The following is a 22217-nucleotide window of genomic DNA, read 5'->3' as shown; positions in this document are numbered from 1 at the left end:
CCAAATTTACGGTATATACTGTTTGTAGAAGACTGCACTGGAATTTGTCTATCCCTAGTGCAGTCTTTACCTTGCATAAAATTTGCTTTGCTGGTTCTTTCAGCTAATGTCTTCATAAGTATTTATTTGGCTGCTTTGCTGCACCTGCCATCAGTGGAGCTAAGTACAAGGAGTAGAGAGATGAGATGGGAAATTAAGGCCAAGTGGAGTTTTGGGTTTCATGGAGATTGCCTAAGCCTACGTGAAATTGCATAGCCTGTTCTTCTGGAGCTTGAGTTTTGCCAGATCAGAGTGTGTGGGCTTGATGATCCAAGATGCTGATGTGTCACAGATCCAGCAAAGTCTATACCCAGGGCAGTAGCTCAGCATTTCACCCTTTGCTGGTTTTGGCAGAAATCTGAATAAGAAAACAGGTGCTAATAGTAGGTTTATTTAAAAAAAAATCCACTTTCCTGTTCCTCTGAAGAAGTCTTCCATTGTGTTGCAGACTCAGTCTTAGGTTAAGAACAAGAGTGCCGCAATTTCAGATGTGCAAGGCTGTCACATATTTTAAGGCAACAGAGACTGTACCCGTTCACACTAGTTGGGACTCCAGTTAGTATCTTTTTCAATTTGTCTTTACTATTCAGTTTGTTCATTAGATAGTCACTTAAAAATCTTTGTGTTCTGGCAGCTTTATTTGAGTTAAATTAACAAAATAAGTCTGTCACAGCCATACAGGGGTGTAAGTATATTAACACTAAAAAGAGAAAGATTAGCAGTCAGGTTATAAGAATGAGAAATGTCATCTCAGCATTTCATAATTCCTAAAAAGGCTTATGCTGTCTTTGTAATAATGTCAATAATGTCCTTTTCACTTTGTTACATAGATTTTTTGCATGAATCAAAGACCATCAAACTGCTTCTAAGCAGTTACATTTTCTCTAACATGTTAGAACAACCTCTAGAGTGTTGCTGAAGCAATAACAGTAAGTACCTGTTTATCATAAATAATTATAATTCCTGTTTCTCTTGCAGGTTATAGATGCACAGGATGAAGTTCAGTTGCCAGCATCTGTAAAACAAATAATGGATTCCTGGACATGCCAAAACGGGTTTCCAGTTTTAACATTAAATCTAACCACTGGCACAATCAGTCAGGAACAATTTCTTAATAAAAAGAATGAAAACAGTACTGATTCTTACAAGTATGTTTAGCTTGTGTTTTTATTATATGTTTATACCCTATTTTTTGCAGGAAACTGTTCCGTTAGGACATTATGTTTTGACCATCTCCTTTTTTAAATTTACATTTTTTCATGTCATGAGCTGTCAAGTAAAATGTTTGAGGCTAGAGTTTGCAATAGTTCTGCAAGCCACCTGTTTTGCCAAAAGATTGCTTTCCTCTGGAGTAGTGACTTTTCCAGCCACATAATGGCTTTGTCAGGACAGACACAGCCCATGAGTAGGTTGCAGGGCAAGAATTTTGCCTAGAAATTTATTCTTTCCTCATCCCCCAGTTGTATGGACTGGGGACCTGGATGAACCATGCTGTAGCTTCTTTCCAGTGCACATATTCCCAGTCTCTTCTGCTTGGCAAGGGCAAATGGGTTGCATTTAATTAGTTATATAAATGACCCCTTTCTCAGAAGATGCTGAGTATCTGGCATGCAGCTCTGAAGTTCCTGTCAGTGAGCATTGCCGAGTCCCTGGTGCTTTTGCAAGCTGTGCTACTTATTTAGCTGCCTAAAAAGAGTGATACAAGGAGCTGCCTTTGGTCACCCACTTTGGAAACTCATGGCTAGGGTTTGAAATTTCATGAAATTCAGCTCTCATGAGTGTTGGGATGCATGGACAGGGCCCATGGGATGAGTTCTCACCCGAGGAAAAAGTATGAAGGACAGCAAAGCCCAAAGCAAGAGGCAATAGCATGTGAATTTAAGCAAATCCAGGACAAATATTACAGAATTTTTCATTTTCATGAGCAACTTCAGGGTTCTGTAGCTTTCACTTGTTTTTTGCCAGGAGGTTTACATTCCCTCAGAAAGGAAATTACAGTCGTCAGAATTACAGTTGTATTGCTTGCCTGGAGCCTTTTTTAGTAGATGATACCCTACTGAAAAGGAGCTTTACATTCTCCAGAAAGAGGGTGAAGTGTAATAAGTGAGGAGAATGAAATTATTGCCTGAAGAAGGAAAGCCTCTGTACAGAGTACAGAGATGCTAGGTATTCAAATACCTAGCATCAAACAGTAGTCTAGCTATGAGTGCCTATTTAAATCCATGCTAAAACTTCCTTATCTTTGCTGAACCTAAGTGCTGATCCAGCAAAGTAGCACCATCTGATGAGGTTTTGTGTATCAGAGAGGACAGAAGGTAGATGGAGATTCTTGTAAGAAGGAAATCATCTGCAATCTAGTTTAGCATCAGCTGAGAGGGGGGTTTTTAAGCATAAGAACTAATTATATTATCTCTTCTTTGTTAAGTAACACATGGATTATTCCTATTTCTTGGATGAGAAATGGATCATCACAACCCTTAATGTGGCTAGATAAAAGCAGCAGTAAGTAATGTATTTGTTCACACATGCTAAAACCAGCTGATAAAAACACACCTAACACTTCTATAAACAGAATTTGAATTGAATAGGGAGATAAAACTCTATTACAGAAATGTCTATGTTTATCAGTTGTGCTAATTTTATGTTACAATAGCAATAGATTTTCAAATAGGTTAATATATTTTTTCTATGTTGCATCAAACTTCAGTATGATTTCAGTATGTTTTGAATAATATGGTAGAACACATATTATGAAGAGAGATTTCCACAATAATTTTGATTTTGTCATTTTGTACACAAATCCAAACTCCTAGCTCTTCATGCTTCTGTACTATTCTTACCCCAGCAGATCCCATTGATGTTAACGACAGCTTTTGAGTATAGGTAGGATCTCAGCTGTGATATATCAGAAAATGATCAGGCTCAAGTAGTAGATATGAAGACTGAAAAAGGTTAAAACCAGCTGTGTGAAGTGACCCAACACTGTCACACATGGATATCTGTAAAAACAGGAAATTAATATTTCCAACACTCTGTGATTTGTTCATGCAAAGTAAATGCAAAAATACTCTTATCAAAAGAGTAGAATTGTAAGAAGTTTTAAAGGCTTATAATAGAAAAATGAGTTTATGGGCATCTCCAAGCAAATAAAAAATTCAGTTCTTTCTCATCTTAGTGCTTTCCAATAAACAGCTATATTTTTGAGAAAGAAGAAATGTAATCATTAGAATGGGGTAATTATTTTTCTTTGGCAAGTCAGCCCTGAACTCCATTAGCTTTTGAATCAGTTACAAGGAGATGCAGAGACTGATGTGCTTGTGGAATGCTTAAGAGCAAAACTACAATATGTTGTGTGCATATCCCAGCTCTCCACCCTCTGTTTGCAGTGATTAAAAGCTATTTTCCCTCTTTCTAAGGCAATAAGATAACTTGAGTGATCATTTCACAAGTCTATGGACAAGTAAATAAGCAAAAAGTGGATGTTTATTCCTCTGATTTAAAGTTAAAGAAACCAGTGATTGCTAAGGTGAAAAATAAGAAAATTTGCAGAAAAGAATTGTTAGGCAGCACTTACTTGGAAAGACTAGTGTCATGTGATATTTTTTTCTTACTGAAGTGATAACAGTTCCATTTCCTCACCCATCATGTGACTTAAGAGCTACAGAAGTTATGAAAAAAACCCATCATGTTGCATCTGCCTAAAGGGACTACAATAAAGTACAAAGTCAGGATTAAAACACATTCCACTTGTATTTGAAAGCCATGTATCAAACTTACCAGACACCATTCAGTCAAGGAACTTGCATTCATGTTTTAAGATTTAAAAAAAAAAAAAATTCCTTTTTGACTTTTTGATGCATAAATAAACCAAATGGTTTCTTACAAAGGTAGAAATGTTAAGGGTAATTTTAAATTCAGTTACCATTTTGTTCCTGTGAGGTTGAAATGGCTTCTGGTGGAGAACTGTTGATGTAGTCATTCAGAGGTATTCATGAGAATGGTTTTGGTAAATGAAAATGAGGAATTTGGTACAAAGCACAGTTTTAACTTGAATTTTGGTATAGTTGATGTAGCAGCATAACAATACATAATGAGGAAACATCTCAAGCGCAATTTTGTGTATGTATATTTTTGCTGCAAATAGCTCTGCAGGACCTAATTTATCTTACTTCTGATCAGGTAAATTAAACTCCAAGCTACAAGCTGGGCTGCTACCAGCAGCCAAGCGTGTTCATTTAGCACTGCACTGTGCAGTGTTAAAAGCCTGTCCTGTTGGTTTCAGGGTCCTCCGGCAATGCCTACATACTTAGCCTCTGCCCATACAATTGTATTGGTCACTCTTCCTGAGTGATACATGTCTGTGCAGCAAAAAGAGACACACTGGGAAAAGGGTGCTGTTATGGTAGAACATGTTTCACTCAGCCTGGGGAGTGGAGGAGCATAGTTTTGTTATTCTAGCTGGATCTAACAGTGCTCTTAATGATGAGCAGAGCATTGAACTAATATGCCATTATAGGCAAAGTACTGCTAGTGTCATATTCTAGCCACCCATGCTGTTTTTAAATGGTTAAGCCAGTATCTGTCATGTGCCACTTTTCCCTATAATTCAACTTGTGAAGATGACTGAGGATGAACCCTGTAGTACCTGCTCTGTCAAAACACACTGAAGTCTCAGTCTTCTGTTCAGAGTGGAGCAGTGCTGGGTCTAGACTACTCACCAATATTGATTTATTGTCTTAAGAGAGTTTACTGCCTTCTTAAATCAGAATGATCACAGCCAGTTAAAGCAGCATTTGAATCCTCTTCTGATGAGGCTGCATAGAGTCTCCAAGGCTTGCACTGGCTTCTTCAGATGTACTGTAGGCTATCAGGAGCAAGTAATCAGACAAGCACACATAAAGTAGGTAGTAGTGAGAGGAAATGGGACTGCAGAAGGAGGCCTTTAGTGAGTGATGTAACTCAAAAGGACTACAGGACATTTATTTAAAATAACATTTTTGATTACTTGCTTCTTGCATAAACTTAGCTGTTTTGCTTTCCTTGATCTGTGTTTATGTGAATACTGGTAGGTGGTCAGTTCTTCCCTAAAGTACTGAGAGTTGTGTTTTGGAGCAGCACTGGGAGCAGCATGCTGGGGGTACATGCCCTGCAGCAAGGCATGTGAGGGTATTGCTCCTCATCCAGACTGTTTATTCTTGGGTAACCTTTCTGAACTCTCCAGCTGCCTATGAGCTAAAGGGTAGAAGCAAAGTGGGTCTTCAGCCTCCCCTTTGCCATCTCAAGGTGCTCAGTACCTGAAGGGTCAGTTGCTTGTTGAAATTCTTCTGCTCTGCAGAGCAGAGATCACAAATGCACTGAGCTTTTGGGGGATTCTCTTTGAGTCCAACCTCAAACTTGTGTCTCAGATCTCAGAGGAGCACCAAGTCCAGTGTTTATAAATGCAAGAGAATTTAGCAGTGCACAGAAAATAAAATGATACATTTTAATGTCACTTTGCAGAAGTGTTTCCTGAGATGAAAGTATCGGAGTCGGAACATGATTGGATCCTGCTAAATGTAAATTTAAGTGGATACTACAGGGTGAACTATGATCAATTAAACTTAAAAAGATTAGCACGCTTGCTTGAAAATGATCCAAAGGTAAGGTCATATTTGTTTTCTCAAGCTTGTAAACAGATGCTTTCCACGTATTTCTTCTTGCAGGTCTTACCAGTAATCACATTGATGAAAACCTGGAATAATGAGAAACTCACATGTCATGTAAGAAGAAATGATCCACTGTTGCACCAGTGAAGTCACTGGCAGCCTTCCATAGTGGAAGAGGAACAGGCCCAAATAGTTTCACATAAGCATGAAAAAGAACTTTACATGAGATGGCATTCTTTCCTCAAAGTTGTCTTAGCAGCTTGTGGTTCTTCCAATCTCTTAAATTTGGCTCAAAGAGTTATCAGTATGGATGTGTGACTGATGGATGTGTGTGTTAGGTAACCACGGAAAAGGAGAGCTGGGAGAAAGCTTTTTATTTCCACATTTCCTCAAAGCACAATATTTCTGCCAGTGAAATGTCAAAAAAAATCATCTGACTTGGGTTTTTTGGTTGGTTTTGTTTTTCTTTTTGGTGGAGATTTTTCTTAGAAGAGAAGTTCCAATCAGTTCTACTTGGGCTCTTTCAGTCCTCTATAGACACTATGACTCAGAGTAGATTTCATCCCACCTCTAACTTCCCACAGCTTGGGCTGAAGGTGAAAGCGGTACAGAACAGCCTATACATGGGGTTGCATAGTATTTAATGTTGCCTAACCCTAGAGAGCCAGAGGCTCCAGTAGTAATGTCAACTCATTGGTTTGGGTAACAAAGGCGAGGAAGTTTAAGCATTCAGCATAGTAGTAATCAGTGCAGTCAGATGACTTCTCCAGAAGGTCTGGACACGAGGCTGATCAGAGCCTGCGGTGTGGTTAAACCTTTCTGTGGCACACTGGCTTCCTTTCTTTTAGCCTTTTTTCTTTCACAGCAAATCTAAGTCAGCAGGAAATCAGGAGCGTGCTGACTTGGGGCTGTTTTTTGGCACTGGTCAGTGGGAAGGTTCACTGGAGCAGCAGCCAAGCCAAAGGGGCATGGAAGCAGGGAGGAGACAAGGAGGGACCAGCAGTCCTCGCGAGAGCACAGGCTGCAGGCAGGGGTTCACCCACGGCTCTGCCTTGGTCATTTAATTTGTGATAGTGCCAGACACTCTGCTTTGGACTAATCTGAGTATGTATTCTGAACTGAAGCCTCAAAAGGCAAAAATGTACCAAAATTATCTAAGTAGGATATTTTTAGGAAATGCATTGTATGCATATTTTAATTTTCATTACAGCATGTAAGTAAGAGGGGTCTTGAAATTCCATGCTTAATGTACTGTAGCTGTATATTTATATATAAAAATATATTATGTAGCTGTATATTTATATATCTTTATATATAAACATCCCTAAAAGCACATACATAATTTCAGCTTAATTTCAGCAGGATCCACTTTATGATGTTTTGTAGAAGATTTTAGCTTAGAAGAAGTGTTAGGGACTTACCCTTCTGAAACATAGTAAAGCTTTTTTAAACTCTTAATGACATGTTTAGATCTATTAACACTACATGAATGCTTTCTGCAGGCTATTCCCGCTGTCAGCAGGTTGCAGCTGATAGATGATGTTTTTGCATTGACACAGTAAGTATGTTTCGAATATAGAATCATAGAATCATAGAATGCTTTGGATTGGAAGGGACTTTTACAGGCCAACCCCCCTGCAAGGGCCCCCCAACTAGATCAGGTTGCTCAGAACCCCATCCAACCTGATCTTGAATGTTTGCAGGGATGGGGCCTCCACTACCTCTCCGGGCAACCTGTTCCAGTGCCTCACCACCCTCATTGCAAAAAATTTCTTTCTTAAATCCAGTCTAAATCTGCCCTCCCTTAGTTTAAAACCTGTTGCTCCTTGTCCTGTCACAACAGGCCTTGTGAAAAAGTCTGTCCCCGTCTTTCCTATAGGCCCCCTTTAAGTACTGGAAGGCTGCTGTAAGGTCTCTCCAGAGCCTTCTCTTCTCCAGGCTGAACAACCCCAACTCTCTCAGCCTGTCCTCATAGGAGAGGTGCTCCAGCCCTTGGATCATTTTTGTGGCCCTCCTCTGGACCCGCTCCAACAGCTCCATGGCCACCTTGTGCTGAGGGCTCCAGAGCTGGACGCAGTACTCCAGGTGGGGTCTCACCAGAGCAGAGTAGAGGGGCAGAATCACCTCCCTCGACCTGCTGGCCACCCTTCTTTTGATGCAGCCCAGGATACGGTTGGCCTTCTGGGCTGTGAGTGCACATTGCTGGCTCATGTCCAGCTTTTCATCCATCAGTACCCCCAAGTCCTTTTCCACAGGGCTGCTCTCAATCCCTTCATCCCCCAGCCTGTATTGAAACCGAGGATTGCCCCAACCCAGGTGTAGGACCCTGCACTTGGCCTTGTTGAACCTCATGAGGTTCAAACAGGCCCACTTCTCCAGCTTGTCCACATCCCTCTGGATGAAATCCCATCCTTCTGGTGTGTCAAGTGCACCACTCAGCTTGGTGTCATCTGCAGACTTGCTGAGGGTGCACTCCATCTCGCTGTCAATGTCATTGATGAAAATATCGAACAGCACTGGTCCCAGTACGGATCCCTGAGGGACACCACTTGTCACTGATATCCATCTGGACATTGAGCTATTGATCACTACCCTCTGAATGTGACCATCCAGCCAATTCCTTATCCACTGAACAGTCCACCCATCAAATCCATCTCTCTCCAGTTTAGAGAGAAGGATGTTGTGGGGGACCGTGTCAAAGGCTTTACAGAAGTCCAGATAGATGACATCCACTGCTTTTCCCTTGTCCACTGATGTGGTAACTCCCTCAAAGAAAGCCACTAGGTTGGTCAGGCAGGACTTGCCCTTGGTAAAACCATGTTGGCTGTGTCGAATCACCTCCCTGTCCTCCACATGCTTTAGCATAGCTTTGAGGAGGAAGCTATATGTCATAGAAAATTATTAAACTACATGATGGCATTCAACATTGCTATTTCTGCTTCATTCATTCCTACCCATATGTGCCTTATAAGAACAACAGCTGTTTTGACAAAATGGTGGGGGAGTTAAGGATTTAATCTATTCTTCTGTCAGTGCTGAGTGATTTCTTTCAAAATTTCTTTTAACTTTTGTTCCAACTCTTAGGAAATACTTTAAATAATGGCACTGTCATGAGTTTTTTAGGGACTAACCTATATTTGTTGTAACAGAAAAAAGATTCTGAATGAACATTCTGAATTTTCCTTCATTTATTTTGGGCTATCTCAGCTATGCTGTCCTGAATCACTCTGAATACCTCTTTCATTTCCCTTGCTGATGGATGACTCAGTTGTTCTTGTCTGTGGTGCTAGAGAGGTCAGCAGTACTGAAGGGAGCTGAAGCAGCAATAAATATGCCTGTGCCCCAAATGTACCAGAGATCCCAAAAGCATCAGACACCTATGATGTGGGAGCTCAGGGAGGAGGTGTCCAAAGCATACTGCCCCCACCAGAGCCTGTGAAAGTATCTCTGAGAGGAGGAAGTAAAAATTCCCATTCCTCCTCTCATACAAATGTCCTTTCTCATAAGAGAGCTAGTATGTAATAAGGAATGTAACTGTGAAGTATAGAACTGTGCTCCTATGTAAGTATACTAGAAATGTTTCTGTTCTGGAGGAGAGGGGCTTGAATGGGAATTTTATTGGGAAAGAACAAATTCCTTGCTAATTCCACACTGAGACACAGAAATGCCGTGCTGAAGTTGTTCATTCCAGGAATAGCGTGCATGTGAATTAAATTGTTTGATTTTTACAATAATGTATATTCCACAAAAGAAACTGTAATGAAAATATGTTGTTTAGCAATAAAAATACAAATGTATTATAACTCAAAACAGTGCTCCTTTCCTTCATTTTGTTCTAGTGAGACTGATGCATGCTGTAAATGTGCCTATACTGTATCCTGCAGACACAAACAAAATACAGTCTGTGTACTGCCATGCTTACTGCCATGACTGTCCTATTGCTTTCATAGTGGCACTGTGCTCTGAAATAAATGCTTTGAGAGTTCAGATCTTAAAGGCACCAGTGTTTTATATTTATTTTATTTTTCCAACATCTTTTCTAGGTCACTCTCCATGCAGTATCCTGATGTTTTATTGTCAGTTTCATGAATAAACAGAAATTCGTGGTAGGTAATTAATGTGAATACATATGCTCAAGTATGAGGTTTTTTATCTTCAAATAGGTTTGGATACATTCAGATTGAAACAGCGCTAGAACTAACAAAGTACCTTGCCAGAGAAGATGAACTCTTCATATGGAATGTGGTATTGTTAAACCTTGTACCCGAGAATTTGGAAAGTACTCTGAAGAACTATGAAGTATATCCACTTTTAAAGGTATCACCTTTTTTGTTAGTTAGCAAAGATCTAGACCATTTAAATAAATCAGACTAAAGTGAATGTAATGATGACTATCATAGTTCTTGTCATTCCCTTTGCACGATTTTGTAAACTTTTTTTTTAAATAGGAGGAGGTACTTCTTTGTAGATAAATTACATTGAATCACGAGGAATTCTTATTGTAAAGCAGAAATCTATTCACATTCTTTATATTAAGCTTAATCCTAGTTTTTTGTAAAACTGAGGATCCGGAAAATACAGCTATCAGTCAGTACTAAATAGTCAGTAGTAAGTAATGAGAGTAACACTGCTATGTATAAAGGAGATATAAAATGTATGTGCTCTCTGCTTTGTACTGCCTTCCAGTTCATCTTCATGGAGAGAAAGAAGGAATTGGGTTTGGATACTAAATGAGATGATTCTCTCCCATATTTGAGCTACCTGAGATAATATTTCCTTGACTTCTATTTGAAAAAGATTTCACCTTTGTTTAAAGTGCAATTCCACAATAGTAGTTCTCTTAAGTTCTAAAATAAAGGCATGTTTAAAATATGTGAGAACTTATTTTTCTGTCCTTTTGTCTCAGAATGAGCATTTGTTTTCTGTCATAATGAGTTCAACGATCCCAGTGATGTGAAAAGGTAACTTCCCAGTTTGAATGGATGTACAGGTGTATTGAATTTTAGACCCAATTTATATACTTTATTTTAATGTGCTGCATTGTCAGGAAACTAATAGTGGTAAATTTTTAGGATAAATCTGAGTAAGTAAAGAAAAATACAGTAAAATAAAAACTTGCATCTAAATTAAAGTAATTTTTCCTTCCCTTCTTTTAAAAGAAATACCTTTTAAAGAGAATGTTGCCAATATACCATTATTATGCAGGTTTTATTTGTCAAAATGTTGATGCTTTGGAAGACGACTATTTTGCTCAGTAAGTATTCTGCTTTAATTTGAATGTAACCGAATTGTTATTTTTACTGTCCTGTAAGTGTGTGTTATTTATGATGACACCTCCAATGAAACTGCAGTATCAGCATAGTTTGGGATATTTTCAGTCTATTTAGTGAGCATAAAAGGTGATAGTTTAATGATCTGAGTGGTAGCTTTTGTTTATGGGAGAACAGGCTCAACAGGCTGCTGCTAGTTGGGGAAAAACTGGCAGCAATGAACTTCAGATGTGACTTATGGATCAATCACTAGAACTTTAAAATATTTCATTTTGCAAGGCTACTGAAGCCACAGCCTTGAATGTCGGAATGATTTGGACTAGATGCAGCTAGTCTCTTAAAACTACCATGAGCGATATAAAACAAACAAAAAACTAAGAAAAATTATAGTACGTTGGTAGCCTCACTAATGTCCATCAATATTGATGTCAGGAACCCATTATTGGTAGGTTAATTTTTTATTTTTATTAAACCTCAACTGTTTCTAGTAGAGATTCTCCTGGGTTAATGGCATCATATGCTGAAACTGTGCTGGTCAAGCACAGCTTAAGTACTCCAAATGTGGAATATATATATTTTATTCTTGCTATTTTGGCTTCCCTTCAAGAGTGTATTTGGAAAAACTTTTTGCAACAGCGTGCTGGCTAGGCCTCCAAGACTGTTTGAACCTGTCATCTGAACTGTATGCTAAGTGGATGGACAACCCTGAGTACAAGTAAGAATGATAATGTGCTCTTAGAGGTGTGCATGTGTAAGTGAGGTGGAAAGTTAAAGGGCTCTTACATTGGGAGGCAGAATGAGAAATGCTCCTGTACACTGCTCTTCTTTCTTGACAGAATGACAGAATTTAAGCCTTACTGTGCCCCCTCAACTCCCTCCTCTTCCCCAGATCCCAACTTTATGATTATTGCATAATTATTGCTTTTTACATAGACTTTACGGGCTGGAGGATGCAGATTTTTACCATGAAGACCAAAATCTGTTTAGCCACATAACAGGTGAACCTCAGATTAGGGCTAATATCCCATATTGTCCAGTCCCTTTGCTGCACTACAGCCTTACGGTTATCATGTACACCAACTCAGTTTGTAAGTTTCTCTTAGCAATACTGAGTGAAATGATGTTTGTATGATACAGGCATCTGCCCATGGTAAGCCCATCAAATTGCCTTGCATGTTCTGTATTCACATAAAGAGGTGCTGGGAACAGCTGTCAGTTCTTATGCTGATATTCGAGCCTAGTGGTCAGGTTTCTGGTCTGTGAGGATGGAGTCTAGGCTCTGCTAGGATCAGACTTTCTGTATTCAAGTATTGCATTGTTAAAGAAAATGTACGATGTATTGAAATTCTTATTCTCTTTTCCTCCCTCTTTCTTTTGATGTTTTTCTATGCAATAGACAAATAGTATTGGCACCGGTGAGTGAATATTTAAAGTTTATTATTATTTTTATTTGTTGTAGTTGTAATAAATATTTTGTTGTTACTTGTGTCTCTGTTAATATATGTACTTGGCTAAGTAAACTGAACTTGTACTTTTATGTTTGTGTTTTTTTAAATAGCTTTGTAGTGATCATCCTCACAAAAAACAAATTGTGCTTTGCAATTAAACTGAAAAGTTCAAATAGCCTAAATACATTCTGTTATGTTGCAGAGAGAATATTCTTACTATCCCACACTAAAATCAACAATGCTATGCTGAATTCTCAGGCTGTTTTCAAAATATTCATCTATCTTCTCCTATTAAAAATATTTGAAATATTTTTTTTCTTGGGGGAATACTACATACCTTATCTGAGTTGAAGAGCTGAAAAGTCTGTGAAATAGATTAGCTGATCTGGTTTTGAATTAGCTGGAGATTGATTTTGCTGTCCTTCCTGGCACTGAGATAAGTTCAAAGGGACTTTACAGCCTCACACTGCACATGGCTGTAAGTGTAGAAAAAAATGCAACTGTGAATTTTGTTCAGTGAAAAAAAGGATCATGTTTCAAGGAAAAAAAACCATAGGAGATAGGAAACTTCTTAGGTTTCCAATGACAGATTACAGTTCCTGTTCAGTTAAGGAGGAGGCTTTTCATATGCTGGAGAGAAAAGGAAAAGGGCACAATAAACTTTTGACTCATATTTCACAGACAGATTGCTTTAGATGCTCTTATGTTCTCCATTCTGAGAGCAAAATTCATAACAGCACACTATTCATAACAGCTGTTCTGCCACAGGTGGAACCCAGTAGGATTCTCACATCTGTGGAAGGGAGTAAAGCTTTTCCCTTTCAGATAAGGTGATCAACTTTCAGCTGAACATTTCCAAACAGTTCCTGGCAGAACTTAACTGGCTTTGATACAGTGCCTTTTTATCTGTTCCGTGGAGATAACAAACCAAGAGCCGTGACTCCCAGCCAGTTTCTCAGTTTTACTCTTTTTTGCTTATAGAAGTGAAGTGGAGCTAGCTAAATTAATGTATTCTCTGTGATGCTGTCACTGGCTTGTCTTCTTTTGAAAGAAGGAAATGAGTCTAGAGGGAGGGACAATGTTGCTGTACATTGTAGTTATTTACTAAAGGTAACCATATACTGCTGTTGCCCTGAAAAGTTAAGAAATCACTATGTCACTTCTGCAGTGGCTCCAGGAAAATGATGTAAAATAATCCACCCTTCTTCCCAGCAGCTTTTTGCATCTTCCCCAAGATACAGAAACGAGAGAATCCTGGCAGGCCAGTAATATCAAACCACACAACCACTCCCAGAAAAAAAATCAAGATTAATAAGCCCCATGCCTCATCTAATATAACCTGAAGCTCCAAAGTCCCTCTGGACCACAGTGGACTTCCTCTGTGAACTACACAACATAAACCACTTCAGGGACACCATAGATGTCACCAGCCAGTAGACCATTGTCCCATAGTAGGCTGCCTGTACAGCCTGCCTTGAATACTGAACATCAGAGCTGCAAGCAAAATGATACACAGAGCTTGTCTATTTACTCTTCACCCACAACAACTTTACACTCAGTAACCAACATTTTCTTGAAACTATCGGAACAGCTGCAGTAGCAAAATAAATAGCTGTATTTCAGCCAAAGCAGGTTTACCCTGTTATCACCCTACCGTGGCTGCTTTCTGCAGCGTTATGGAATGATTATTAAGCAAACTACTAGACCCTGTAACTCAAATAAGATCTGTCATAAAAGGATTCCTTGCAGGACTATTCTTTACCTTGACATAACCACTCAATCTCAGTAAGCATCATTCTCGGTGGCAAATCCCATATGTTCCAGCACATATCCAGGTAAATGAATCTGAACTATTTTTTGCAGTGAATATAAAACATGCCCACACTTTCTGTTGTTATACCAGTGAAATCCTCCACCCACAACAGGGCTATCAAAATCCCTGCATCTTGCATTTTCACTTCTTAAAAAGTTATGTCTGTCATGCAAAACACCCAGCTCTCTCCTTCATTCTCACTAGGCCTTCTTAGTTTCCAGAGTTGTCTCTACCTTTTGCTTTGAAGATTGCTGTCATATAGCCTTCCTTCTGACTAATATTGTCTCTCTTTCTGCTGGTATCATCCCCATTTTCTCTGGGATGGTCTACTGAAACTCAGAGGAATTTTTCTCAAATTATATTTAAATTTGAATTTGCTGCTTCCAGTTTTGGGCCTGAAGAATGGCTTTTGTGACCCAAAACTTGTTTTTTTTTCCAAGTCTATCTTCTGATCTAATGGAAGATACTTTTTACACCTCTACTTACAGTCTTGGTCTGTGTAATGCTTATGTAACACTAAGCAGATTAACAGTATGCCATTGGGAAGTTAAACATTTCCTTTGTAGCAATGGGATCCATTCTCCTACAGAGAATTAGTCCAAAATACCATTAATTTAAACTGTTTTCAGATAGCCTGCATAGTAGAATACATTGCTGTCACTGGAAAGTGTTGACGGTGTCTTAATGTCAGGGGCATATCATTGCCACAGGAGAAATTTTTTGTTCAGCCTTTGCACTTGAAGTGGAGTATTACACTGTTAGCGTTTGCATTTAGTTTCTGTTACAAAATTCATAACCATGTTGAGGACTCTGCCCTAGGGTGGGAGTAATAGGAGGCTGCCTGTTGCATGGAGAAATGTCTTCTGTTTCGATTTGTGCTGCACATGGCTCTTCCTACTGGATGCATTCACTGAAGAAACTTTGAAAAGGCTTGTCTGGGATGATGTTTATATGCAGCCATACGCTCTTTAATGGTGTGATCCATGTCCTAGGCTGTGATGTGAAAGAGTGTCACTAACACTGTATGTACACAAAATAGCTCGGTCCAACTGTTCTAAAAAACATTTTTGGTTGCCTTCAAACTGCATGCTTTTTAAATGTTTAATTATGAATAAAGCAATCACATTTCCTAGCTTTATTTAGATTGCTATTTCGTATTTCCTTTCTTGTGCAACTTTTAACTGTAAATAAACATGATTTCAGTTATGCGATAACTGGTTTTGACTTTACAACAATACAGTACCTTTTAATCATATTTTGCTTTGCAGAATTCCCTTTTTAATTAGAAGAACGGTCTGCTGCTATGGTGTTGCAGTGGGAAGTGATAAAGAATGGAATTTTGCATGGAAAATGTATAACCATACTGACTCCACAAAGGAAGATAAAGACATCCTGCTCTCTGCCATGAGCTGTGCCAAAGAGTCGTGGTTACTTTACAGGTGACCTTGATCAAAGTGTATCTTTGTGTATATAGAATTAAATCATAAGAATACAAATACTGTACTGTGCAAACCTGATGGAGGTTTACCTGCCCTGGAAGCAAGTGTCTTGCAGACCACTGGAAGAATCTTAAAGAGTTTTCTTACAGAGAAAGTATGATAAACAGGGCAAACACAAATGATCATTCTGCTGGTATAACATCCCAGATGCTGGTAATCACTGAGAAGGGGATTTTCCGAGCTGGTAACTAGTGTGTCATGTCTAACACGGTCTGTCTTCTGTCAGTATATCTAGTGACCTTTTTGAACTAAAATTATACCTTCAGGCTTCATAGCAGACTATGGCAACACATGCCATAATATAATTGCATGTTGTATGAAAACATCTTTCCTTTTGATTTGTTTTAAACCTATTTTGTGTTGTGTTTTAACTTGGAACCCATTGGCTGCCCTTAATCTCTGCACTGTAAGAAACAGTAATTATCATAATTTGCTTTGACATTTTTCCCTACCATTTATGATTTTATATAATTTTCCCGTACTCCTTCTCCCCTGCTTATTTTGTTTCCAAACTAAAGTGTCATAGTCTGTTTAGCCTCTGTGTGGAAGCCAAATCACCCAGGTTAAGGGCAAAAATGAAAATAGACTTACTAGCAAGCTGTTCAGTGCAGACTCACACTGAAAAGTAATTTTTTTAAATTTCAAGCTTCATAGAATCATAGAATATCCTGAGTTGGAAGGGATCCACAAAGATCATTGAGTCTAACTCCGGAATTCATGTGGGGCAATGTAAAAGTTAAGCCAGATATCTAAGAGTGTTGTTCAAACACTTCCTGAACACAGTTTGGAATACTGTATTTATTATCTTTCACTGGCATCTGTATAAAATCTTTTCACTTTATCAGTAAAAAGATGTTGAAGCTGAATTCTCTAATCTGTCATGTCCACATTAACTAAAGGATTCGTCAGAAATTTGCCGGTGATGGCCTAAAGAATGATCATCCAAGAACTGGCATAAACTCAATGGGTCTAAACTCAATGGGTCTCACCTGCTGTTGTGATGGTGGTCATTTGAAAAGACAGAACAAATATGCCTGAGAAGAAGGCAAGAGATGTGGAGAGCTGTCCAATCAGCTATGCTGATTTTCCACCTAACCTATTGTCCTTTATTGACTTTGTCACTGGCACAGGCTAGCACTGGTCCCTAACAAGCTCAGGGAGTTGTGATGACCTCCTTCCCCCTGTGCCTTAGTCGCTGATCAGGCAATCTGTTTTTCTGAACGCCACCCTGAAAGTCTTTTGGGGTGAGGAACGTTAAGCTGGGCTTTTCCTGGCCCTCAGTGTATTTTGTCCATTCTGTTAAGCATGGTGATGGCATGCAAATGGGAGAAAGCCAGCTCATCTACTCTACCCATAAAGCAGCTGCCTGGAAGACCCTACCAGAAGATAACTTTAACAGGGCTCCTTGAAAGTAGGAGCATGCAAGGTGATAGATACATTGAGGCAACAAAGAGAATACTTTTTCAAGATATTCAGGCACTCACTGCCACTGACATCATTGGCAGGTAGTTCTTTAAATATTTCTGAAATCATGCCTTCGCCCCCATGAAAGCATCCAAGACCCCTTGTTATTTGATCTTGTTATAGGGGACCCTATAAACAGGTCCTGTTTGCATAACAGAGTGTCTTGCTGCTGGCTCACTCTCTAGGCTCTGTGTCACAGCAAAGTGAGTCTCCAGAAACTGAGAAGCAGTTTGCCCTTCCACAGGGTTGTCTGGTAGGAGTGGCTGTCTTTCTGTAACACAGATAAGACAAGCACATTTATCCACCTCATGTGCTACACCCTCATTTTACTGAGAAGTGGAGAGTATCTACCTGATGTGCTACGCCCTCATTTTACTGAGAAGTGGAGAATCAGTGTGCAAGAACAGGGGATTTCACCAACATAAGGACAAAAGCCAAACTGAATACACATCTCAGAGTGACACCAACTTTGGTATAACCTTCCACATTGTGGTATTTGTTGAGACAGGAATTTTCCCAAACTGGATGATATTTCTGGATCATCACTTTTAAACAGTAAGTGATAGGTACAATTATTCCCTTCTTTTCTAACAGATACTTGCAATATGGACTCAGCGATACATTATTTTCTTCCAATTGTACTCCAATCATCATCTTATATGTGGTGACTAAGGATATTGGGCACCGTATAGCCTGGGAATTTGTTACGGAAAATTGGCCGCTTTTAAGTGAAAGGTATGGTAAGCAACCAGCTTTGGCTTCCCTTTATTTGTGTGGCTCTTTGGCTTCTTCTTTATGTTTGAGCTGTAAAATCCAGGTGCAGATTTTCCTTGTGGAGATGGCTTTTTTGTAATGATTGATGCAATTCCTTAAGTAGGCAGAACAGGATTTTCAGAGGATTTAACTCTGATCAGAGCTTAATGTCAAAGAAGAGCTCATGTGAGACACAGAATGCTTTATAAATTAGTCTGTTCATGACTCTTTCCGTGCTTTTAAGTGTTAAATTTCCCAGAAAATCTGACTCTAAAAATGGGTTTATCCACTAGCATTTCACAAGCATGGGTATAAAATGCTGGAGTAAGTATTTTACAAATAGTATTTTACAAATACTTACCAAAGAGAGTATGGAGAGATGGGGGATTGGAGCATACAGGTTTACAAGCACTGCAAGGACCAACTACAGTATTATTCCCCGACTGAAGTCCTAACCCATCTCCAGCCTACCTGCACTGATGCAGGTAAACTGCAGGTGAGCTTGAGCTACCTGACTCGAGCAAAGCAAGCATTTTGATGTCTGTTCAAAGACTTCCTCTCCCCTTGGTGATGGTGAAAAGCAGCAGGGCTGTGACAGAGTACATTCCTGCTGCCTTTGGTGGCAGAAGAGTCCATCGGGAGCCATTAGTGGCAGAGGAGTCCATCGGGAGCCATTAGTGGTAGCATAACCAAGACGAGCTGTCTGGGAGCATTCAAATGTGTATCTGTATTGCTAACGCTAGAAAAGGCAAGTTGTAGCAGGTTCGTGTCACACCAACTTGTTTCCTTACAGAGCTTTTCTGTGTTCCATACTGATGAGAAATTCGCTGGGCAACTGACCCATTATTTTAAAACTAAAATAGTGTTGGCGTTAATTTATACGCCATCCTTAAGATACCAACAGAAACACCAAGTTGTTAGAATCATTATCGGTTAGCCTGTTTAGCTCAGTTTGGCTGTATGGGCTCACAAAGATTATCCGTTTATAAGCAACGCATTCACATTACCGAAGTAGAAATACCAGATCTTACTGCGAAATGAAAATGAAGGGTAATTAGTGTGCTTCATCCTGCTCAAATGTCTAAATTCAATGTTATTTCTTTAAAAGGGGAAAAAGAGTAGTACACAATTGCAAACTTCAGCTTAGTTGGTATTTCCAACACCGTAAATAATAACTAAATAGTGGGAGTATTTTCAAATGAGATTAAATTTAGTATATTTGCTAACATGCTGTTTGAAGAAGCTTTATCTCAATTTTACAGGTATGGGAAGGAATTATTACATGATGTATTAAAAGTCATGGGAAGATTTGTCAATACAGATGTACAGATCCAAGAGGTAAATGAGAGAAGCAGTTAGTGTCAACTTTATTGCCAGTTTGTAAATACAGGGTTTTAAATATCTTGGTTTTTAAATAAATCATAGAATGTATTGTGTAGTGTTGCTGTGTTGAGACATTGAGAAAAATGATACTTCCTCATCTGCAAAATAAACAAATGAACATGCACCCACAGCTCTGCAGTCCGTGTGTGCAGCTGGTTGTTAAGCATGGCATGAAAGTGAGCTTTTGTGCAGGGATGGATGTTGTCCTGCTCTGTGTGGTTGCAGTGTAAGAGGTTGCCTGCCCATGTGCTGAACAGATGTCTTGCATGTGTGATACAGTTCTTTCCTTTTGATTGTGTGGCAGCCCAGATGAGCCCACGACAATACTTTCTAATTGGGCTGCTGTACATCTGTAAAAGGGAATGGGTTTTGGGAAACCTGCTGAAGGGTGGAAATCTGTGGCAGGTGGCTGTAGGCTGTCTTATTTTACTCGCCACAATAATCCACATGTTAGTGCCTAGGACAAATTAGTAACTATCACTGCTTGTTTCAGTCTCTTTTCTTGTTCTTTTGCTTCTAGTCCAAGTTTCCCTAGATTCTTTCCCAAAATACTATTTTCTTTTCTCAGCAGCTCAGCTTTTGTGCTGTCTGCATGTGATCCACATCTCTGTGCCAGCCCTGGAACTGCTAGTACCTGTCATTACAAGAAAAAATTTGCTTCCCTTTTTTGCTCTTGATTGATGCACGCGTACAGCAAGTAACTGAGAAGGGATGCTTAATGAGGAGAGCAATTCAGAGAGTTAGCTCCTAAAATCAGAGAAATCTCTCTTGAACATTCACAAACTATAAGTTTTTCACCTTTTATTCTTTAAGGACGAGTTAACTCCCCAGGATGGCAAAAGCAATAGCCCAGTGCCAGCCTTTAAATTAACCTTCAGGTTTGGAACTGAGTCCCAATAAATATTATCAAAGTAGTCTCATTTTCCTCTTTAAAATACGTGTGTAGAGATCACCTTTACCATGATGTCTACAGGAAACATACCAAAAGTTGGGCTGCTGGCATGTTAGGTTGCTGGTTGTCATGGTGACATCTATCTCATTTCTCTTCTTGTTCATCTGCCACTCTTCCCATATATTTCTTTGCTATTCTTCAGTCCCCTCTTGTCTTCTGCCCATTAGACTGATAGAAAAGACTTCTTGTTCTGTGATTGTAGAGCAGGCAGCACAAGAGGATTCTGCTACCCAACTAGTCCTAGACACTGTGTGGTACCACCAGTACTAGTGAAGTTGGCTGCATTTGAAAGGATTTTCAGAGGGATGGCAAAAGGGCACATTCCTGATGCACAAGGACCTTTCCCACCTTAGTCTTAATCAGTAAGCTTGACCCATCCCCTCCTTATTCCCTGCCATGTCCCCCTTTTCTATGCAATTCTGTCTAAAGCATCTGTCAGGTAGTCAGTTGCTTGCTGCAAGTGAAGTTATGTGAACTCAGCTCATGTGTTTATTTCTTCAGTTGCAGGTTTTTTATAATGCTACACTGGAAGAGGATGAAAGAGTGGCTACTACTCTACTGCTGGAGTTTACAAAATTTGAAAATATGGAAAGGAGAGAACTGCTAGCCAAAGTTGCCAGCTGGTTACAGAAAAATGTAGATGATTGACTTGGAAAACAATTTCCAGTATATTTTAGAGTGTGATTCACTAGCATTTTGGTATTCATTTTAAGATGTAATTAAAGATAAAGCACATTTTAATGAGTACTGTGGTTGTCTTCCCAACTGGAAAGTCAGGCTAAAATAATTAACAAAGAAAAGAAAGATTCAGCAGGAGAAATAAGATATATATTTTCATATTAGATCTAAATTAATTTCCTACAGGATGAGTTGTTAGTAGGGATGCGTTGCTAATAATAATGTAACATATAGATACAGTCCTAAATCCTTTTTTTTCCCTGAATATCAGAATGAAATGCCACAAACTTGTGGCAAAAGTTTGTGGCAAAAACACATGAGGAAGCTGGAAATGTTTTATATTCTGTTTTGCTTAAGATTTGCACTGTGACCCTGGGCAAGTCATTTAACCTGTCTCTCTCCGCTTCCATGTTTGTAAATTGTGAAGAGGATAATAATTTCAAACAGTGCCGTGAAACATAAACTTGAGAATGGCTTCAGAGCTGTAGGGAGGAAAGGACTAAAGAAACCTCAAATTTTAATTGTAATAAATTAATGCCTTGTCATTCAAACTTTATTTTTCCTTAGCAGATCTGTACTTAATATGTCTACATTCACATCTGTGTTTGATTAGGAATGTGCTTTTGAAGAGACCCTCCCCATTTGTCTCTGTTTAGCATCCTTCAACCCCCAGGACAGTCCTGGAGTGTGTGAACTGGATTCTTTTTGGATTAAATTTATCTAGGAGATGACGAGCTCCTGGTGTGCAACTGATAGACACCACCATCTGATGGTCATTTTGTCCATGGCACCAGAGTGCAACTAGTCTTAAACTAACCCCCCTGGAACATCACCAAGTGTTGCTATTCTTACTGCACTGAGCTGCTCGCTGATGTAGACCCAGGGTTAATCATCTTGTTTGCACAGCATTTTGGGGGTGACAGAATTCAGTCCACTAGTATTAGCAAACCATATTAGCTTGTGGTTGAAGAAGTATGGGATCCTCAGTCCATGCAATCTATTTATTTGTGGGGTAACAGTATTATGACAACATTACTGTACTGGTGCTCAGGTTAACATAGAAAACAATGTTATGTGGGAATGCAGGAAACTGAAGAAGTTAGAGTACTGCGCTATGAGGAGACAAGGAATAAAAACCTTAGACTTGTTAATACAAAGAATTTTTCACTGGCACCCTCTAAATATATTTAAGGAAAACATGGCCATGTTGGCTTCAATGAATCTCCTCTGCTCTCTATGGCTGCAAAGACAAATTATAACTATTTTGAGACTA

At 39.2% G+C, this 22217-nt stretch overlaps 1 protein-coding gene across 5 annotated transcripts in view; it reads left to right on the top strand.

Annotated features, from left to right (window-relative positions):
• The window catches only part of LVRN (laeverin), a 40425-nt gene extending 19036 nt beyond the window's left edge, over positions 1-21389 (top strand). For 2 of the 5 annotated variants that reach the window (XM_072860463.1, XM_072860467.1), the window contains exons 10-21: positions 1018-1187; positions 2465-2541; positions 5539-5678; positions 7187-7242; positions 9728-9760; positions 9848-10001; positions 10844-10938; positions 11562-11669; positions 15484-15654; positions 17773-17913; positions 19194-19269; positions 20768-21389. In XM_072860463.1, the coding sequence (XP_072716564.1) occupies positions 1018-1187; positions 2465-2541; positions 5539-5678; positions 7187-7242; positions 9728-9760; positions 9848-10001; positions 10844-10938; positions 11562-11669; positions 15484-15654; positions 17773-17913; positions 19194-19269; positions 20768-20914 (1368 nt within the window). In that variant the 3' untranslated portion in view covers positions 20915-21389. Of the gene's footprint in view, positions 1-1017; positions 1188-2464; positions 2542-5538; positions 5679-7186; positions 7243-9727; positions 9761-9847; positions 10002-10843; positions 10939-11561; positions 11670-12350; positions 12370-15483; positions 15655-17772; positions 17914-19193; positions 19270-20767 lie in introns of those variants that run through there. The other 3 variants (XM_072860464.1, XM_072860465.1, XM_072860466.1) reach the window with 3 other exon arrangements.
• Positions 21390-22217: the final 828 nt, after the last annotated feature.

This window comes from Ciconia boyciana, chromosome 4, assembly GCF_034638445.1.
Source record: "Ciconia boyciana chromosome 4, ASM3463844v1, whole genome shotgun sequence".
Taxonomy (NCBI): Eukaryota; Metazoa; Chordata; class Aves; order Ciconiiformes; family Ciconiidae; genus Ciconia; species Ciconia boyciana.
Note: the sequence above shows the minus strand (reverse complement) of the source record. Positions and strands in the feature narration are given on the sequence as shown.